Here is a 22396-nt window from a genome sequence, read left to right as displayed (position 1 = left end):
ATTATTCAGTAATAAGTAGCGAGCTTTCTAAAATACTGAAGAAAGTGCTGACTCCTTGGAAGGGACCACAAGTTCGTACAGCAGGAGGGCACCTCATCGACCCGACAGGAATATGCACTGCAAGAATCGGAATTCGGGGTTTCACGTACGTCGCCAGCTTTATTGTGCTGACCGAATGCTCAAGAGACTTGATTATCGGCATGAATTTCTTACGAGCTAACGGCGCTGTGATCAACTTGCGAGAATCTTGTGTCTCATTCTCGACGAGGAACGCTATCGCTACCTTCGACACTGAAGAAAATGTATATGACCTTTGTATTGTGGATGACGACGTCATGGTACCGCCGAGATCGAGCATGTCTGTCGCAGTAACCAACAAAGCATTCAGTGACTTCGAAGGATTTGCTGATAGCAACACCGCACTGACACTACAAAAAGGGAGTCTCTTAGCAGTCCCAAGAACAGTCCTCTTCTTCTACTCCTTCTTTTCTTGTGGTTCGCGTGGGTCGCGCGCAGCGGCTATTTCCTGGGTCGCAGGCACGTGCTATCCGCCACACTTTTGCTTTGGCTCGCACGTAGCCGCAAACACTTCGGAGAGCGTAGGGACCGGCCAGCGCGCGTAGTTTGAAATCATCTTGTGTCATTGTGCGTTACAATATGCTCTAGAAGCTTGCATGACGTTGAAACCAGGGAGATAGGACGAGAGTTCAAGATGTGCTGCTTATTACCATTTTTGAAAAAAAGGTTTCACTGCCGCTGTTCTCCAGTCGATCGGTATATCGCCCTCATTGAGTACACGCAGATATTTAGAGACCCATGGCGCGTATCGCTTTAAGAATTCATTCGGCAAAGCGTCAGGACCGGGTGATTTCTTAATATCGAGGTTAAGAAGCATGTTAGGTATTCCATTCTCATTAATGGTAACGTCAGACAAAGGAGGGTATGAAGCATGGAAGTATGGCATTGAACTATTGTCATGCGTAAACACAGACCTAAAGTGTAAGTTAAATGCACCCGCTATTACTGCGTTATCGTCACTCAAAACACCATTCACCATGAAAGTATCATTAATTTGTTTACTGGGAGAAATCAGCCTCCAGAACTTTTCGGGGGATGTTGAAATAAATTTTGGAAGTTTCTCACCAAAGTAGCTTTGCTTGTCTGAAGAAACTTTGGTTTTTAGCTCGGAAGAGAACTCGGAAATTTTAGTAAGCAAAGCGTTCAAATCTCTTGCAGTACCTTTTTTCGTCTTTAGGCGTTTTAGTCGTCTTTTTAATTGCAATGTGTCACGAGAAATCCAATCAGATTTGCCTTTCCTTTTCTTTAACAAGCAAGGAACAAAGCGCTGTATGCAATCATTTACAAGATCTTTAAAGTCATTCCAACGTGTATGTATGTCTGCGCTACTGTCCTGAAACGAGTCAAAGCTAAAAGAAAGCATGTCTAATATGGCGACATCATCTGCGCGGGAGAAGTTCACCACGGAAGTGACATCAACGGACTTGGTCACAGAGACGCCCGAAAGGGTTAACAATACAGCGGAGTGATCAGAAATTCCAGGCAGTGCATCGCACTTTGCTTGCCCCGTAACTGAACCACTTAAGAAAAACAGATCAGGGATGGAGCAGCAATTACCTTGTATTCTTGTGAATTCTTCAACTACTTGCCGCAGATCAAAAGAAAAGATCAGATCGAATAACCGTTCCTGCATCTTGTCACTAGAAGCATTTAGTGTGAAGGTTGCCCAATCCACGTGGGGCATATTGAAGTCTCCGCCTAGAATTAGTCGATCACCAGGCTTCACATGATCAATCAGGTAACTTTGCAAAAGAGCAAAGAAATCAGGAGAAGAATTCGGAGGTCGGTAAAGTGCCCCTAGTACATGTCTAATTGAGCCACGATAAGCTTTACAAAATATGACCTCAATGTTCGCTATATCTGGCATTCTCAGAATTTTAAAACGCTCGTTGAACAGTAAAGCCACACCCCCGCCTTTGCTTCCTCGATCTTTCCTGTGCACGTTGAACCCACGAGGAACGAATTCATTATCTTTAACACGTCTTTTGCACTGCTCTTCTTTAAACAGACACGAAATAGGAACACTAAATCAGTTTAATCTGATCAAATGCTTTGTATAACTATGTGTTCGCTAACGTTACAAGAAGAACTGTACACTTGAATATAGAAAATGAACGTCAAACTTTCAGGTCTCGATTTTGCACTGGTACCTGATATCCTCTAGGTTAACGTGCCGTCACTAATCAATGGTTTTTTTCTTTTCATTTATATCGCTCTTTTGACCATTTTATTGTTTCGTCCAGTGCATGCGGCGAACAGGAATTGCGTCTCGTTAGCATCCCAGTCTTTCCTTCTTTCCCTTTTCTCCCTTCTCTCCACACACACACACGCGCGCCCCCCCCCCCCCCCCCCCCCCCCCACACACACACACACACACACACAACACACACACACACACACACAAACACACACACACACACGCACGCACAGACACACCACACACACACACACACACACACACACACACACACACACACACACACACACACACACACACACACACTTCTCTCTCTCTCTCTCTCTTTAAGCTTTCATTTATTTGAGCCCTTGAGATGTAGCACAAAATCTTAAATCTCGTTAAGGTTAGCCATTCGTTTCTCTTTCTTTTTCGGAATACGACGTTGTCTACTTTCACTGAGTAACATTTAACTGCACCCGAGTCGAGGCCGTCGAAATCCATGATGTCACGGCAAGGCTTGTGCGGAAACCTAAAAGTGGCACCGGACTTAATGTCCGTTCCAACCTACAGAGCCTTCTCTCGCGCAAAGTTTGCTATTGGCTTTCTTTCGGTGTTGTAGAAGCTGTAACACACGACACCATTTGAATTAAGTTTTAAAGACGATAGTCTTTCTTGGGATACTTAAACGGAGAAATTTTGGTCTGTGTTTCTGTTTGTCCGCACGTCGCTCGATTCAGCCACTCGGCCAAAGTTGAACCACTTGCCCAAGGGCCAGCCATCTTGAACGGCTGACTAGGTTCATACTTGTGTACATTGTCGATCAAAAAGCAAACATTACGCATATCTGAGGCGCAACATCACTAGGTAAGTATCAGGCGGTGTGTTCCTTTAATAGAAAATGCATACATACGTAATTCTAAAGACCCTAGTTTCTTAAGCTGCGCTGAAAATGCGACTGCGCTGAAACTTGCCTTCCTCCGTGCACTCTTCACGAGCTCATTGTTGTGTTTCAGTTTCGGTTCTTTATTGCACTGTACGAATGCCATGGGGCGCCGCTCTGGCATTCCTATTTTACCCAGGCGACGTGTAAATAAAAGAGTGTGGGGAGAGTACTCGTTGAGTGCGGACGTTTCTTCTGATTCAGCGCTTCGCGCCAAACGGCGTGTTCGGGCTGGCTGGCGTCCCCGCCGGTCGCGTTGGTCACCGCCGGTCTTCGCCTACTGCTGCGCTGGGACTACCAGCCCGCAACACAGCACTGATGTCTCCCTACGAATTGCCAGATGGCGTCCATATCTCAAGCAGCGCCACTTCTATCGTCTTTAGACGACATTTGCAGCGAAGCACGCAGATACGGGGCCAATTTTTTTTATGAAGTGTTCTTTAAAGAGGTTTGTGAGACTATAGCCGTCTTTTGCTTCAACTGTCACCTTCTCCTGACCTAGTTACCTTGTTTAACATAATTGGGTCAAATGAAGATAGACAGCTGAAGTTATTAACAGCGGTCGTAAAGGGAACCTACATACTGCATGTAATTTTTCCAATAAGCGTCTCTACCAGCGCTCTTGCCGATAAAAGGAAAAGGGTAATATAACTGAAGCACGAGGCCCCATCTCTAAGGGTTAGCTTCAGGCTTATCTTACTAGACCACTGTTTTGTTCACTTGGGGTCACCACTAGAAGCAGCCTGTCTTCAAGCCACCAGAATGCCACAGCTTTGTAGGAGCGTATACATTGGGGATTGCGAAATCGAAAACGATTGTCGAGTAAGCCCAAATTTCCAGAAGCAATTCCTCCTTTTGATTCGTTAAGATGTGCTTTCAGTACAGACACGTAAGAAGCCTCAAGATAAGAAGTTCCCGACATCCGTTGCGGATATTGTGTAGCTATCAGAGAATATGAGCCTGTCCTTGATCGGAATTATTGACGCCTTAACAGCAGTAAATGAATCCGAGGCGGATTCACTTACTGTTTGACGTAAAAAAAAACCTTTTGGTCTAAATCCGTATGTTTCTGTTTCTTTTTTATTCTTTACAGAAAAAACCGGCCGATCCCACGCATTATGGGAGTCGATGTAATGCGAAGCAGCCAGCAAAGAGCTGCATTAGAGCACTGCACGGGCCGATTTTTCCGGCCCGGGCCCGGCCCGGCCCGAAAATGCCATGCTCCGGCCCGCCCGAGCCCGGCCCGGTGTTCTTAAATGTGGCCCGTACCCGGCCCGGGCCCGAAAGGTCTGGGCCCGGCCCGGCCCGGCCCGGCCCGGCCCGGCCCGGCCCGTTTCAGCTAGTTATGCCTTGAGCATAACGGAGGCACTGTCCAGCCTTCGGTTATTGTGAAGATACCTGCCACACAAAATATATTTTCTAGAGATTGTTTTAGGAACTTCTTTCAGTGTCACGACTTTCACTGGTACTGTGTATACTTTCGGTGAATTACGCGCGTAACACTCTTGCGAAATGATTGCAGGGCAATATAAAATATAATTGGAGTCATAGCTGGCTCTTTCATGTACGCACGCAGTGCTAACCACGCCATCTCATTTTTGAATTTCAAAGAACAACTACAAAATATTATACCTGCATAAAGTGGAGAAAAAAAGCATGGCAGACATTTTTAGGTTGAGTCTACATCAACTGCATACGAGCTAGGGCTGTTGAGTAAAAGTAGCAAGTCTCCTGCAAACTTCATCTATTGCACAATGCAATGAAAAAAAAAAACGTGCTCTAGCTGCCTCTGGGAGGATTACACCAGGCTGGGCAGCGTTACATAAATTAAAGCTGTCGTATTGACTCCTCGGCAGGCAACTGCACCCAATCTACACTACGTTTTCGTGCTCGAAACAACAAGGTTCTTTGTCCCACCCTTCTTCTCCGAGTCACCGCCACCGCAGGGCCATAGATCTGTCAAAGCAAGGCACGCCCGTTAACGAGCGAGCCACCGTCCTCGTGTCAGACATGTGTATAGTAACGGTGTGTTGAATAAAGGGTGCTTTAAATAAAACTAATCAGTCTCCGTGTTGGTTATTCCCAGACTCCTGAATCGCTTCTCTAGCCTGATCACTCCAGTTGTGAGCCACACTCGGGGAAATGAGTGTCTCTATGGTCTGGCGCCACATAACTAGTAATGGCAAAATCAACAACGGCGTTCACCCTGTGATAAGAGTCGCTCCGCATCTTGCACTCAAAATGCACGAAAAACAGCTCCTGAGATATTAATGACTCACAAGTCGCGTTAGCCAGTCTACGGGCATGCGAGCGTCGCTGCATACTCGAAATGTTTCCCTAGATACGAACGCGCACATCTTATATACACTAATCTAGGCAGTTTACCGTTGCTTTCCTTACACGGTACCCAAGAACGTCTTTCACTCACTATAATGGCGGAAACTTATATTAGGCGTTTCTTGAAATCTCGTGTAGCATACCGATGGAGCAAAATTGTAGACGTCTTCTACTGTGCAATTTCTGTGCACGTCAATGCACTCCAGATTGTTTAAATTACCCGGAGCCCTCAATGACGGCGTCTCATATAGCCTGGGCCGCTTCGGGAAGTTAAACCCCACAAAACAACAAAAACAAAGCCACACAACGTACACACGCAATTATACATATACGTATGTGACCCGGGCCTAATACGGGCCTGGCTTAGGCCCGAGCCCGACCTGAGCCCGAAGATCATGGGCCCGAGCCCGGCCCGGGCCCGATCCAACAACCCCTTACCCGGCCCGGCCCGGGCTTTCGGGCCGGCCCGGGCCCGTGCAGTGCTCTAAGCTGCATACATCGTCTCGTATGTCATTGAGGAAAATGCGTGTCATGGTTTTCATGTTTACTCCTACTATTTATGTTCGTCACTCAGTAACGTCGCGCAATACCAACTTCGGGTCGATCAAGCTAGAGAAACGGCCGCCAGCGCCCCATGAGCGTGGCACGTAAGTCATGCTGTACATGACATGCGTGTCATGATTTTCATGTTAACTCGTGTTATTTATGTTCGTTACACAGTCACGTCACAAGATACCAATATTGGTGTATATAAATCTAGCGAAACCGCCGCCAGCGCCCCATGAGCGTGGCACGTAAGTCATGCTGTACATGACATGCGTGTCATGATTTTCATGTTAACTCGTGTTATTTATGTTCGTTACACAGTCACGTCGCGCAATACCAATTTCGGGGTAGATCAAGCTAGCGAAGCCGCCGCCAGCGCCCCATGAGCGTGGCACGTAAGTCATGCTGTGCATGACATGCGAGTCATGATTGTCATGTTAACTCGTGTTTTTATGTTCGTCACACAGTCACGTCACAAGATACCAATTTTGGTGTATATAAATCTAGCGAAACCGCCGCCAGCGCCCCATGAGCGTAGCACGTAAGTCATGCTGTACATGACATGCGTGTCATGATTTTCATGTTACCTCGTGTTATTTGTGTTCGTTACACAGTCACGTCACGCAATACCAATTTCGGGGTAGGTCAAGCTAGCGAAACCGCCGCCAGCGCCCCATGAGCGCGGCACGTAAGTCATGCTGTACATGACATGCGTGTCATGATTTTCATGTTAACTCGTGTTATTTATGTTCGTTACACAGTCACGTCGCGCAATACCAATTTTGGTGTATATCAAGCTAGCGAAACTGCCGCCAGCGCTCCATGAGCGTGGCACGTAAGTCATGCTGTACATGACATGCGTGTCATGATTTTCATGTTAACTCGAGTTTTTATGTTCGTCATACAGTCACGTCGCGCAATACCAATTTCGGGGTAGATCAAGCTAGCGAAACTGCCGCCAGCGCCCCATGAGCGTGCCACGTAAGTCATGCTGTACATGACATGCGGGTCATGATTTTCATGTTATCTCGTGTTATTTATGTTCGTTACACGGTCACGTCGCAAGATACCAATTTTGGTGTATATAAAGCTAGCGAAACGGCCGCCAGCGCACCATGAGCGTGGCACGTAAGTCATGCTGTGCATGACATGCGTGTCATGATTTTCATGTTATGACTTGTCATTTATGTTCGTCATACAGTCATGTTGCGCCATACCAATTTTGGTGCACATTCGATGAACCAAGCGACCAGGAGAGCACAAAGTCGTAGGCGGCTAGATAGATAGATAGATAGATAGATAGATAGATAGATAGATAGATAGATAGATAGATAGATAGATAGATAGATAGATAGATAGATAGATAGATAGATAGATAGATAGATAGATAGATAGATAGATAGATAGATAGATACGCTCAAAGTCGCAGAAGTTCGCTAAGAAATGCTTCGCATTTAAAAGCTGCGCTTTCCCCCTTTTTTTCCGGATCAATATTGCTTCGTGTCTTCGTTGGCAACAATACTTATTTTTAAGCTTCATTATCTTGGCTGACTACACGCGCCTGCAGACATAGCGAAAGCTCAAGTCTGCAATGCTTACCATTACGCCGATACGTTATCACGATCTTTCGGCGCGAGCCCCATTATTCGGTGTCCGCATTCACGAAGTACTTTGTTCGTTCGATGTCTCCCTAGAAATTCGCAAAAGCTCCTTTAAAAATCAAAGAAATTTTTACACAGGGCAGCCTGCGAAGGACAGTTGCTTAAGAACGAACGTTAGGTTTTCCGAGTTTCAACTCTGAGTGATCGCTTTGTAAAACTGCACGAAACGCAAGAAACTGCGAGAGCTGCGCGCTGAGACCTCACAGACATGTTTCTTTTTTTTCTTATTCTGTGCAGTACCACCCGTATCGGTGAAAATACTCGGCACACACCGGACCTTTGAAGTCGACGTCTCCGCAGAGTTCCGCTGCGAAGTTGTCGGATCGAGGCCCCCGCCAAAGGTAAGTTCCTTGTTCTGTGCACATTCAGGCGACAAGCTTCGTCTTATCTCACTCAAGGCGTATGCAGAGACAAGGTGTGTGTGAAATACTGTTTAGAAAAATTGAAATACGCTCAAACACATTTCTTACGCCACGAGCTCACTCAGCAAACTGCAGATAGCCCATGCTCAGACGGTCCTGTCCTTGCGGACACGCGATAGTTAGGTTAGTTAACGCAGTTTTCATTCAGGCGTTAACTGATTAGACCATGAAGCGAGAACTGAGCGGATCAATAAGGGTAAAATATGAGGGCGCGACAGTTTCGGTAAAATGAGTTCGACATCTTGCAAGAGCGCCCACCATTCTTATCTTGGAACTGTCGATCGAACGGCCGTCAGTGCCGGAAGAAGAGCTTTAGAAAATCAGTGTTTGCAGGTTCTCTACAACCGTGGCAAATTTGATTCTTTCATACCTGCGAACTATTTCTGGTAAACTATTTCTGGTTCGCCCCTATCGCGCCTACATTCCCCGTTCTACTTGCTTTTAAAATCTCGTGTAGCGTAGTCCGTCCACGGTAACAACCTACACCGATGCAATCGGTAGAACGTGTCCTCCTCACGTGAATTTTAGTGAAGCCACCCGCGCTTAAAAAGTTGGATTGGGTTTCATGTTCGACAGCGACAACACCGAAAGTTTAAAATCAACTTATTTTACCTATTTGAACTCGTGCTCGACATGAGAGTCATGTGGTGCTCGATTGTACTGCATTTGCCCATGTTGTGTTCGATCGACCGTATAACATTTTGTGCGCTTCTTATAATTATTTTTATTGGATAAGCGAGAATGAGTAGCCGGTGCCATCATAATGACCCCAACCTCACCTATTCAACATTCCAATAAAAAAAACTTTTTCAATTATCAGCAATCGCCAGACCTGCGTCCTTCATACGCCTTAATTGAATCGCGCCTATTGTAACATTCAGCAAAATATATTGCGCAGGCTACTCATGGGCATATCCTGCTTTCCGCATTGAAGTGCCCGCATTGACTGCGGTCTCGAGCAGACGCCTGAACGTGACTTGCACGACCATCCTCGATGGTCACGTAAAGCAAGGGTTCTTACTGTTGACATGCCATTGTCAGAATACTCACATAACACACATAGCCAGCCGTTCTAGCATAGGCGTGTGAATGTGGTACTTTGCCGTTTTTAAAGAACAACGAACATGTACTAATGACGGCAGTGCAAACAAGTGTCATCTTGCACTGTGAACATCAATGGCTGCGTGCATCTGCTTTGCTTCGCTCTCTCTCACTTCATTTCCCTTTTCTGGTTCCCTCCTCTTCTCATAGTCTAGCCCAGAAAACCGGATATTTCTTCTGGTCCACCTGCAGTACATTCCCTTCTTTTTATTCTCTTCCTGTCAATCTTAAGAATCGATCTTCGCATTTTAGTGCTACTCCATGGCACGCACGCACGCACGCACGCACGCACGCACGCACGCACGCACGCACGCACGCACGCACGCACACACACACACACACACACACACACACACACACACACACACACACACACACACACACACACACACACACACACAAGTTTAGCTTTAGCACCACGAAGCGCTATCATCACGGCATTAATTACTGTGGCTAAAATACCTCTAACTTCTTATTATGCGCGGTTTCTTGTGGAGCGTTTTCGAGGAGAAAATTGCGACGATAAGTTCCCGAAGAGCCAACGCGTTGCCTTCGTTGCGCCGGATTGGAGCACCCAGCGCACTCGACGATAGCGTGCCGAGAATGCCCGCTCTGTCGAGTGATTTGAAATTCAGTAATTAGGCCGCGCTCGTTGCGGTCGCCTCATAATTACTGCCAGCTGTGCAGCGCTTTCCTCGACCGCCGCGTAAATTATCCCCCGGGTAAACACCGCATGCCTCCCTCTGCCCCGCAGATCGTAATCTAATATTTGCTCCCGTCTTTTTTCGGCGCCGTACTACTAGTAGCAAAGGTGCAACCTCACAGGATTCGTAAAGAGCATCAGTTACTTCAACTTCTCAAAGCTCACAGGAACGCTGTTTATGACATGTGAACATTGCTGCTGTGAATGGACATTTTCATGGTTATTAACTTCATAATGCAAATTATCATGTAAGAACAGAGGAATAGCCTAGACACCAACCTTTTCTTAAGCACATTTAATAATAATAATAATAATAATAATAATAATAATAATAATAATAATAATAATAATAATAATAATAATAATAATAATAATAATAATAATAATAATAATAATAAAACACTAGGATAAAAATATCGTAGCAGTAAAAAAATAATGACGTCAATTTGCGAGTTATCTGGATGAGATAACAGCCGTATGCGCCATGAGTAATCAAGCGAACGAGCATTTATCAAGGTGGACTTCACTCACTCACTCACTCACTCACTCACTCACTCACTCACTCACTCACTCACTCACTCACTCACTCACTCACTCACTCACTCACTCACTCACTCACTCACTCAATCAATCAATCAATCAATCAATCAATCAATCAATCAATCAATCAATCAATCAATCAATCAATCAATCAATCAATCAATCAATCCAGAGATTGAAACAGTGAGCAAGCTGTTGAATAGATTATTGCAGATTTGATCATTCAGAGTTTGATTGAGCCTAGGCTAAATTGCAAACCCCGCATCGGACTTCACTATTAATCGTAAAGTTAGGTATGCAGACAGCGTACTAGTCTCCCGTATCGCCACTTGCTGCTGGCAAACACGTCTATCTGTTCCGTACCACAATTACAGGAGGACTAGGAGCGTATTTACATGTGAAATTAGTTAGTTGGGACAGTCACAACACACACATGAGGAGAATCGTGTGTCTTCAATGTTTATTTGGTGCACTTACAAGCTTAATTGTTTACTCAGTCAACGGGCTGGGCTCACGCACCTCACTTGTAATAACGATGCTCTCTCTGAGTTTGAGACGCGTTTCACATACGTATCATACCGTGTATATGACCATTAACGGCGAACAAGTTTAACGGGACGGTAAACAAGTCCAGCAAACGAATTGTACAATTTTAACCTTGACCACGTAATATCTAACCTAAGCCAGAAGCTGTGTGGCATATGCAGTGATCCATTATTATTATTATTGTTATTAATAAACGTAAAACTGAAACCTGTGTATACGTGGCCGCATCTACTAGCCCCAGGGGTCTACTGTTTTGCTGACACGCTTCCCTGCTCAACTACGTACGCAGTAGACCAAAAAATACCACCCTGAACATTTTCAGTGCAACAAATATATGTGATAAAGAGCTTAACATTACCTTTTTTCTGTATACGAAGCTAGCTGCCTTTCGCTTCCAGAACAATTTTTAAGAAATGAAAACTGACAATCACCCGTTTGTAGCACGAAGCCGCAAGAAAGCCATGCGGATTTCCTTGTGGCTCGATCCCCGGACCAGGACGAATTTTTCGGCAACTAAGAGGCTTTCTTTCTGAGAAATCCGTATGTATTTTCTTGCGGCTTCGTGCTACAAACGGGTGGTTGTCAATCTCCCTTTCTTGACCCTTTTGCCACCTTGCGGGATTCCGCGAAACTGACTTGCAAAGCGATTTTCGCTAGCAACTTTGTCGGCTACGCAAACACACGCAGGTGTCATGGTGGCTGGACGAAGAGCGCTTGGAGCCGTTCCTGACTGAGGAGAAGGCCAACTCGACGACCACGTCGCTGCTACTCGTGCTGACGGCACGCGCTGACAAGGCCACGCTCACCTGCCGCGCGCTGAACACGCGGCTGCCGGGAGAGCTGTGGGAGGACACACTGCTGCTCAACGTCTACCGTGAGTATAGTCGAATACGTGCGTGCACTGCGTCGGATTGCTCAAGAATGCTAGCGTTGCCTCTATCACAGTTATATTAGATGGTTATAAATCTCACAGGGCCCCTTTTGTATTCGCCCAAGACAACTTGGGCGAATACATAAGGGACCCTGTGAACGCTTTCTGCACCTAGCGTGGTTTTGCACTGCCTCCAGGATCGGTGGCATCGCAAGCTTTCTGCACATAACCTGGTTTTTCCCTGTCACTGATGACGCTGCTAGTATTGATGTCAGCAACCGGGCTCTTATCTGATGGTTCAAAACATACGTAGTGCCGTAATCGATACGTTTTTCTCTGCCAAAAAGTAACGAGAGCGCCTATGCAATGTATCAAACAAGCTTACCGTGTTCTGTTAGCCAAAGTACAACATTACTGCCGCTACTAGAATTGTTACATTAGTGGCAGCCTCCGGTAACTGGACCTTCCATGTCAAACTAGACGCTCAGAGACAATCTGAAGCTCTCTGTTAGTGGCACTGAATGCTTCCGCATACAGCTGCATTGGTGGCTGTCACTAGTATTAGTGCATCGTCGGACACCTTTTGCAACCGTCATGGAGCTACACAGGTCTAGCGTTGGGGCATGGGTGCCATAGTAATAATTGTTGGGGTTTTACGTCACAAAAGGACGATATAAGTACGAGAGACGCCGTAGTAGAGGGCTCCGGAGATTTCGACCACCCGGAATTCTTTAACGTGTACCTAAATCTAAGCGCACGGGCCTCTATCATTTCGCCTCCATCGAAATGCGGCCGCCGCGGCCGGGAATCGAGCCGGCGACCATCGGGTCAGCAGCCAAGCACCATTGCCACCAGACCACCACGGCAGGCCTGTATACGTGCAATGGAAAAGGTCAGTTATGTGTTAATTTGAAGCTAAGCACTTACTGCTATTTCAATCGATCATTTCACGAACAATCTGCCTATGTTTACTAAGATGGGGGAAAGGGAAGGGCCGGGGTAGAAATACGCACATGTGCTTGTGGGCGATAAGTCATGCGATCGAAATCACGTTGCAGGTAAAAATGCACTACAAATAAATTTGTCATATTCAAAAGGTTGTACCGCGGTGCCGACACAACAGACTGGAAGAAAACAACTCGTACTAGGGATGGCTTCGATTTTCTCTGCACTTTATGTTGTGTATGTCTCAATAAGTACGTACGGCTCCAGCTTATCTTCAGGATCGTCAACAAAGGCTAATGCAGGACCATTAAAAGCCCGTCCTTTTGTTGACATACGCCACTTTTCGAAGGGGCAAATCGAGCGCTTTGAGGACAAGGCTGCAAGGAATGGGTTATCAACGTACGCCTACACAAACAAGCCACGGAGAGTCTTAACAAGCTAGAAACAGTCTATTATCTTTGGAACTAAATGTTTACGGGTTGCCAAGACCTGTATGCAGCACCACGAACGAGGGTTCATTAGAAAGCTGATCCCTGGAAGTGTGTTTGCAAATGCAAAGTCTTGTATTTGGGACGACTAAATTTATTCTCCACCGAGTCAGCGATGAAATATGCATGGCAACAAGCCGTTACAGCTACAATCAATGATAAAAGGCTTGAGCGCGGACACGTGTGCGCCGAATTTTCATTCCGCGGGTCGTCTCTTTATCGCTGACGGTACAGCAGATAACGGTTGTGAATCAAAGCTGCCGCTGTATTCATTGAAACACTACTTTCCGTGCTTAGCACGTGCAGTAAAAGTCATGTAAACAGTATCCGACGAGCTCCCAGGTCGCTGCTTTTCCAGCTGACGTTCTTGCTGTGTGGCGTGTCCCGCGCCGGCCTCTATTTAGAGCGCAGCTCTAAACATCAAACGCACAGAAAAGACAGAAACGCGCGGAAATGCAGCACCTGATAAGTATTGCCATCATAATTATCAGCCTGACTACGCCCACTGCAGGGCAAGGACCTCTGCATTACTTCGCCAATCAGTCCGGTCCTGTGCTTGCTGTGGCCACGTTATTCCCGCAAACTTCTTAATCTCCTCTGCTCGCCTAACTTCCTGCCTCCCCGTCGCGCGCTTGCCTTCTCTACGAATCCATCACTTTGTTACTAATAATGACCAGCGGTTATCCTGCATTCGCGCTACATGCCCTCTGCCCTCTGCCCATGTCCATTTCTTCTTCTTGATTTCGACGAGACGTCCTTAACACCCGTTCGTTACCTGGACCACTCTGCTAAGTTTTGTGTCTCGAACCCGAAGTGTTTGTACGTACGTTTTCTTGCACGCCAGAACACGTATCTTGTACAGAAAACAAGCGTTATAACCTTGTATATATTGTGTTGTAGAGGGCACAAATGAGAGAAAGTGAGTTGTGACTAGAGAGAGAGAGAGAGAAGGCGACAAGAAGAAGAAGCAGAGAGTGAAACGAAGAGAAAAGACGGGGGTATTAAACAAGGGCGAGCCCGGTTCATTGCCCTATGCATGGGAAGGAGAAAAGGGTCAACAAATAACAGCAAGAACAAAAATACTTGAGACGTTGCGAGGCCAACCGTAGTTAAAATTGTTGTAGCCTGTTATTCCCCAGAGAGAGGAGGGCAGTATGGGAAGGACCGGCATGAGATGTGACGTGCGGCTTAAGAGTTATGAGTGCCAACTTTACTTCAACCTTGCCTGCTATCGATTTCATATAGAAGCAAAGAAGACACGGGCCTTCACTCGATCCTGTACACAGCACCTATTCTGTTTGCTTCGAGTCATAGTTTTTGTTTTTGTTTTGACCTTTCAAGTGCTTAGTAACTTCGGTGAAAACTTCTTAGCGGCACAAGGGGCCGGACGAAGAGCTTGTTTGCAAATTTCGACCAGCGATGCAACCTGCAAGTGCCCCGAGGCCTCGGAGGGATAAACGACTCGCCCGGCGCAATCTGCCCAGCAAGCTCACACCGACAGGCCTGGTTTTCCTGCCTAATAGTCAAGAGCCCACACTGGGACCGCCCCCAACAACTGCTTGCGCCGTGTAGCGTGCGTCGCGATCGTTTCCATCCCTATCGAGCGAGAAAACTGGAATGTATTTTTTAGGCGAGCTTTGCTGGCCGGCTCATTTATCTGCCGCCTCTAGCTCTCGGGGCCATGCTCGCGCTTCGTTTTGCCAACAGATCAATGGAAGCGCTGAAGAGCGAGACCAGAGCCCCCCGCTCACGGGCAGGCTCAACGGCCATTGAGCGCCAGTGCCCTTTACACTGATACCTTCGTTAATATTCATATAGGGCTTTGCGATGAAGATTTTTCCTTTGCGCCTACTCAAGTTGCGCCCTCTTGGCTCTTTCATGATCCTTTCGTTTCTCTTCAGTTCTTTTTTTGCTTATATTTCAAGAAAATATTGGCAAAGGATATCTGTGAAGCAGCTGCCTCGGGTGAAAAGGGTGGAATTTTTACCTTTTAATGCGTAGAACAAACGACTCAGATGAGAGCATAAGGGGAGTGAAGTGTGTCTCTGGCACATTGGGTGTTGGCCTTGTCAATGCGCTTTGAAAGAGCGTGAACGTTGGAGTGCGTGGATGCGCTATAATACACAGAGAGGGGTAAACACAACTCAAAAACTTGGAGGACACTTGAGCTTCGCCTTCAAAAGTAGAACGCGATAGCGTAATCGGGCCCCGCGCGCATCGCCCTCAACGGTGTCGCAAGGAAAGGAACGTTTGGGCGCGTAATATTGGCCGTTTCAAACTATCCTAGAATGCCCACTGCAAGTATACAGTTGCGCAGTGCCCACTACGACAAAATTCTTCCTTTTGCAAATTGGCGAATTACCAACTACGCGTCGTTAAGGTGTCACGCGCCCCTGCGTAGCTGCATACTTTGTAATAGGTGGGCAGCTTTAAATCACCCACTCGTTACGCAATTCACGTATTTTGACGCCTTGCGCGATTCCACGCTTTTGCCACGCAATATAATATGGGTTACGGAGACTCCTCATGCTACATGACGTACTAATAGCATGCCATTCTTATTTTTTAATGACGGTGTTTCAAGCATTGGTGTGGCTCTGTGGTAGAGCACCTGCTTGCCGCGCAGAAGGCCTTGGTTCGATTCACACTTGAACCCAATACATTTATTATTTATTTATTAGCATCTATTGCGAATTTTCGCTCACGGACAACGCCGATTTTTAGTTCACAACCAACGACGCCACCGCCGACGCTGACACCAAAGCCAACATCGGAATTTCCGCGAAACGAGCTCTTTACCGCTATCGCGTTAACAACGGCCGTATAGCACAACGTCATTCGTCAGACAGTGGGACATTTTGTTGGCAATATTGCCACGTGCGTTTCTTTGTCACTTTTGGTGTATTCGGTTTTCGGCCACAAAGACTGTCAACAACGCTCAGCGCGAACCGCGCTTCATTGTTCGAGAACCTTCGCGATCATTGTAGATCGTTTTGTTAAGATTGCGCGCAAGACGCGCACACTCGAGCTTATTCTAGAATTTGCACGACAGCCAGCGATAACGCTGGAATATTCGACGGCACATGTTTAAACGCCGACGCGCTTCACCGTTAGTCAGTTGATCGACGGTCGACGCTCTGTTCGACGCTATCAGTGTATTGCTGTAGTTTGACTTTCAGTTTCTCGGCCACAAGTTCGGCCAAATAAACAGTTTCATCTCGAACGTGCTGACTGTTGTCTTCGTCGACGTCACGACCACGTGACAATATATACTTGAAACTAGTGCACGAAACTACACGGGACGAAATGGAATGCAAGACAGACAAGCGCTTGTCCGTCGTGTCTTCCCTTTCGTTCAGCGTCGTTTCGCGCCGCAGTTTCAAGCAGTGTGTCAATTCAGAATCGGAATAAATGCTGAGGCCTGCTGATGCAATTCTCACTCTCCTTTATTTCTTCCTTCCGTTTTGCTTTCGCAGTATCCAGTCTAGCGAAAATTTCGGGTTCTGTGGCAGCATCTGCGAGCTTACAAAGTGCCTAATAAGGTAACGTCACCAACCTCGGGTCTAGCAGCATCCGACACTCGCCAGGTTGAAACAGCTGTACATTTAAGAAAACACATACAATGGACTAGCTGCCTAGACATATTAAAAGCATTGCGCAAAGCGACGAAGGGACACGGCGCTAGCGAGAACACAAAACACGACACCGGGCGCTAATAAACTATCAACGGGTGATAGTTATCGCTCGGTATCGTTTTTTGTTTTCTAACTACTTTCCCTTCCCTTCACCACTTTGCGCAATGGTTTTATAGCAGTATGCTTGTATGTTACGAGGTCCTTATCATGTAAGCTCTTGCGAAATAAAGCTGCGCAGCTTCTGTCAGTCCAGTAGAGGAATATTTCTGTTCTGTAATATCCTCTCTCGGAGAAAATGTTCAGTGTTCAGTCGAGCTCGCTGTCAGATACTCTAAGCTTATGTTATGCAAGCCGGCGATGAAAGAACTTCATACGGGCCGCGACGAAGCGGCTATACTAAGTTCAAGCTTCGGTAAGTAAACGCTTTATTGCTAACGGCGGCGGTATAACGAGAGAGTTGTACGCGAGCTCATGAATATGCATAAATCTCAGTGCACGTTTTAACAACTACGTATAGCTGCAAGCACCCGCTAGCAGTAGAAAGCGCTGCAACATGCCGTAGGAGTGAGCCGCGACAAACTCGGACGCATTTGCATTTGGGCTGCAGGTGTTTCTCAACGCGCCCGTTGTGATCTGCGCACGACAGTAGCTCTGGTTGGCGAAGTTAACAGAGGCCCGCGCGTTCCGACGTGTTTATTAAAGTCAGCTTTTTTTTTTTTTTCGATGAAGGACACCGTTTACGTCCGCACCCGCTACCATATGGAGGACCCTATTTACAATCTGGGGTTTTCTTACAATGAGAAGCGCCAATGTTGATGTCTCTATTAGTTCTATATTATCCTAAAGGAAAAACGCCTATATTATGCATTCGTCTAAGACAAATCGTCGGCGAAAGCCATCCGGTGTGCCATAACTCATCATCAAGTTGCGAAGTAGCGAAGTACCACTACGCGTTGGTAAGGCGATGTGCGCACCCACGTAGCTGCGCACTGTGTTGATGCTGTGGTTGATGATGATGCGCTATGGTATAGCCCTTAGTAATGATTGGGCAGCTTCGAACCACCCACTCCTTACGGTTGGAATGCATGTCGCATGTCGCCCGGTGTGGTTCTATGCTTCTGGCATGCAATGTTACATCTGGTAACACGACTCCTCGACCGACATGACAACTGCATGGGGTCCTTTTCCGAGGAAGTTTCAGGCGCTGACGTGGCTCTGTGGTAGAATGCTTGGTGCCACGCAGAAGGCCGGGGTTCGATTATGGCTCAAACTCTGGTTTTTTATTTCTCACTGTGTGCGAGGTCACGGGAGCTCTTGTGCCGCACCATGGCCAGCTTCTGATGAGGCACTTAAGGCTTTCGCCTTAATAAGTATATTTGAAAGGTCATTACTACGGCCTCGACAAGAAAGTATATGGGTTAACTAGTACACTACGCTTAGGGTGGACCTTATCTGGTTGTTATCTGTAGCCAGTGACGGATAAAAAACTAACAGGCAAGTGAGCCTATATTTCGTACATGAGGGACATTACGCTCTCCCACGCTGAATACAACAAATATAGCCGAGATTATAGCAATACGACCTGAACCTTTCCTATGGTTTGAACACCCGCCACGGTGGTATAGTGGTTATGGTCCTCGAGTGCTGGCCCGTAGGTCGCAGCCGCGGCATCCACATTTTCGATGGAGGCGAAAATTCTCTAGGCCCGTGTACTTAGATTTAGGTGCTCATTAAAGAACCCCAGGTGGTCGAAATTTCCGAAGTCCTCCTCTGCGGCGTCTCTCATAATCGTATCGTGGTTTTGGGACGTTAAACGCCAACAAGTATTATTATTACTATGCTATGGTTTCAAATACCAAGTGGACTCCGCCGAAAAGAAGGCCGCTCTGCTATGCCTGCTATGCCTAAGGGTGGCTTTCACAAAGTCACTTTCGTTTCGTATAGGGATGTGCGACAACGCTCTTAGCGACGTCTGCGGTATCGAGGCGACTTTGCAGTATATCTTCTGCGACTGTCCTCGCTACGCTGTGCAGATACGATCACTCGCAATTGCTTTCGCTCGCCTTGACAACAGACCGATGTCGCTAGCAACTATCCTCTAATTTTATGTCGAAAAGTAATGGAGAATTAAAGCAACCAAGGCATTGTTAAAATTTCTAAGGACAACAGACTTGCACGAGTGGCTGCAGACTCATAATGGTGCCATATACCACACAAGACTGCCGCTCTGTTCTTTGACGTTGTGTGTGTGTGTGTTCCCCCTCTCTTTCTTTCTTTACTCTTCTTTCAATCTCCCCCTCCCTTTCCCCTGTGTAGGGTAGCATACCGGTCATGCTAAACTGGTTAACATCCCTGCCTTTCTTCTCCCTCATGTTTTCCCTCCTTCAACAGCTGACACCAGCCGGTTAAATTAAACAGGGCCCGTATTCACAGTGTTTACTGGCTTGTAGGTGTCCACGAGGGCAGACAGACAGAGACCAAATGTTATAGCGGTCGTAGCACTAAACAAGACGGCGACCAATGGCAAAAAGTAAAGCGCGTGCGAAAGAAAGGCGTATTCAAATGGCTCCCGAGAGAATATATTGTTACGAGTCAGCAAGCGTTTACTGAGAACGGTTCTCGATGGCGCAGGACTGAATGGGATGAGGCTGCGGATGCAACAACAAAATCTTCCTCTTCTCCTACAGCTTCTCTGTCTCGCTTCAGAGGCAACGTTACACTTCTCCCCGCGTAGACCAAGACCGCTGGGCTAGTCAGGTGTCCTCTCTTTGTGTAGCCGGGCGACGAGCGTAACTTGAGTTCTTGCAGAACGCCAGCCGCTGGTGATGAGGAGCGCTATAATATAGTTCACCTCGCTCAAACGCTCGAGGATGGCAAACGGGCCAGCATAGTGCCCCAAGAAATTTGTGCACAGACCACGCCTCCGTACTGGGGTTAACAGCCACAAAACACCACCCGGGACATAGCTACAGGACGGTGATCCCTGACGCGTTCTGTTAGTTAGCGTGCGTAGTCGAGCAAGTCGACGAGCTTCCTCGGCACGACAGTGTGTCTCAGCTAATGAAAGATCATCGGCCGTCGTTGAGTGCGTACTTCATAAACGGAAAAAGTGTAACGGCGCCTCTGAAGCGATACAATATACACGGACATCCTAAGTGTGAGAACGTTTTCTCAACGGCTAGCATTCGTGCGAACATCACACATGATGACGATTGGCGCGGTAAGAATAGGAACACCGTGACAATAGCTCATTGCGAACATGAGAGGATTAGTTGTGTGAGTAAAGGGTCCTGAAAAAAAAATTGAAAGAGGAATAGCCGTCACTGGAGCGCCAGTGAGAACGTAACGGGCAAGCTGGCTGACAGCGTTCGCGCCGTGACGTCAACAAAGACAAAGAGAGAGGAAGACGTCGATTGGTCGAGCAGGAAAGTGGCTGTCTAATACCGTCGGTATACGGCGAGCCTATTCATCTGGAGGAGCGGAAGTCATTAAAGTGTAGCAAGGCAGTGTAGCGGGAGGGTCCCCGATTTCCCATCATCTGGAACTCTGCCCTCCTTTCATTGCCTAATCCCGCATCCTTTCTTTGATTTTTCTTATGTTTCATTGCGACACGTTGCTTCCCTTGTCGCCGCTTCACAGACTACAGGCTATTTTAATTGTGTCTCCTTTGTCGCGTATGCTTGAACGCTTCCTCGAGTTTCTGCAGTCTTCTTGGTTGTGCGCTGCTTACTCTCTACAGCGGCCGCTCGATAGTCTCTATCTTCCCGGATGATTGTTTTGTGTCCGCACACCATTGTTTACAGCGCGTCTTTTCGAAACAAAAGGCAACGAGAAACGAATGGCCCGGAAGCACGCCAAGCGCAGATTAAGTGACGTCCCCGGAAGCGCATCTCGGCGGGAATTTTCAACCGGCACTTCAGACTGGGCGCCTGCGAAATTGTAGAATGCCGGTAGTCTGCTAACAGCCAGCCTAGCGGCTAGTTTTCTAATAGAGTAAACGTCGTCGGCTGAACAAAGCACAGTTCGGCGTCGAATAGTCTGCGTCAGAGGCAATGTTACAAATAGACACATGTTAGCGCGGACCAAGACAGTTGCTCAGCGAAGTAGCTGTACCAGCTAGGAATACTCGCCCCGGTACTTTGTGGAAAGAAAGGAAAACTGGGAATTCGCAAATCAAAGTAAACAAACTTATGGCGTGTCAAACCGTCGTCTAAAGAAAACACGAGTTATGATAAAAAAAAACGCTATTTCTGATTAAAAAAAGCACGGCATTCCGCCCTTCGATCGAATGGCGCTTGAAAGCTCAGTATAAAGCGAGGATAAGATAATACCTTGCTGTTATTATGTTTACGGTGGATGTAAAAGTAAGCAGTGTACGCTTTACGGAGTAAACTTCGGCCTCACGCGAAGTGGCCTGTATTATTCTTCATGTGGCTGAGTTCGTGTTAAGTTTCTTCGCAGTGAAGTCGCTATAACATCTTCCTAAAACACATGCTCTAGCAATAATCCCCATAAACCTGCTTACAAAAGGCTCGTTTGAAACATCCCGTCACCCAGGCCTGAAACACAACACCGGAGTCACGGATGCGCCCGAAAACGAAGGCTACTCTGGAGATCACTACAAAAGCAGAGAGGCTTGTTTTACAGGCCTTTGGCGTGGCGTCCTTGTGGAAGTTTCTACAACGTTCATGTGTAGCCTCGAAGTTCAAGCAAATTAAATCAATCTGCACAATTATGACATATGCATAACGGTATTAGAATTTTTTTGTATTGAGAGGGAGAGAAAGAGATAAATTCTTTCATGAAATACTGGAGATATTAGCCTGGCTATTCGGCTGACATGTTGCTACAGGTGCTGGGTCATTATTATGATATATACACTGATAAACACATGACAACCCATACAGCCATACACACGCGGATAGATTACACTATTTACAAAAGTTTGATAAGGCTCGTGGCCCGCAAGAATGTGAACAGCATTTTCGTGGCACGTAACGCGCAGGTGATGTACGGAGAGATGAGGCAAAGCAGTCTACGCTTAGGCGTGACTGCAGTGATTACTCTATACTATTGAGCCCTCTGTGTTGTCACGTACAAAACAATAAGGTTGCCGACCATACCTAAGAAAGAAGCCGTCTTCATACACGCCTACTCATACGCGCGTAAAACTTCCTAACGCGGCTGGGCACGCACGAAAGCCTCGTTCACGGAGGGGGCGTCCCCGTGTCAGGGAACACTGTATGCCAACGCCGTGCCCAGCCTCGTATATTGAGACAGCCCGAGTAAACGGCACCGGATTCGCGGCGCGTTCGCATGCCTCGCGACACGCGTGGCAACAGCTGGCCGGCCCATTACTTCGAAGCTGCAGCAACACGGTGCGTGCCATCGCTGCGACCGGTGG

At 47.0% G+C, this 22396-nt stretch overlaps 1 protein-coding gene across 2 annotated transcripts in view; it reads left to right on the top strand.

The window, feature by feature from the left end:
- LOC119385985 (hemicentin-2) overlaps nucleotides 1-22396 on the top strand; it is a 398197-nt gene that overhangs the window by 300263 nt on the left and 75538 nt on the right. For both annotated transcript variants that reach the window (XM_049413520.1, XM_037653341.2), the window contains exons 5-6: nucleotides 7979-8082; nucleotides 11741-11927. In XM_049413520.1, coding sequence (XP_049269477.1) covers nucleotides 7979-8082; nucleotides 11741-11927 — 291 coding nt within the window. The remainder of the gene's footprint in view (nucleotides 1-7978; nucleotides 8083-11740; nucleotides 11928-22396) is intronic.

Source organism: Rhipicephalus sanguineus, chromosome 3 (genome assembly GCF_013339695.2).
Source record: "Rhipicephalus sanguineus isolate Rsan-2018 chromosome 3, BIME_Rsan_1.4, whole genome shotgun sequence".
Lineage (NCBI taxonomy): Eukaryota > Metazoa > Arthropoda > Arachnida > Ixodida > Ixodidae > Rhipicephalus > Rhipicephalus sanguineus.
Note: the sequence above shows the minus strand (reverse complement) of the source record. Positions and strands in the feature narration are given on the sequence as shown.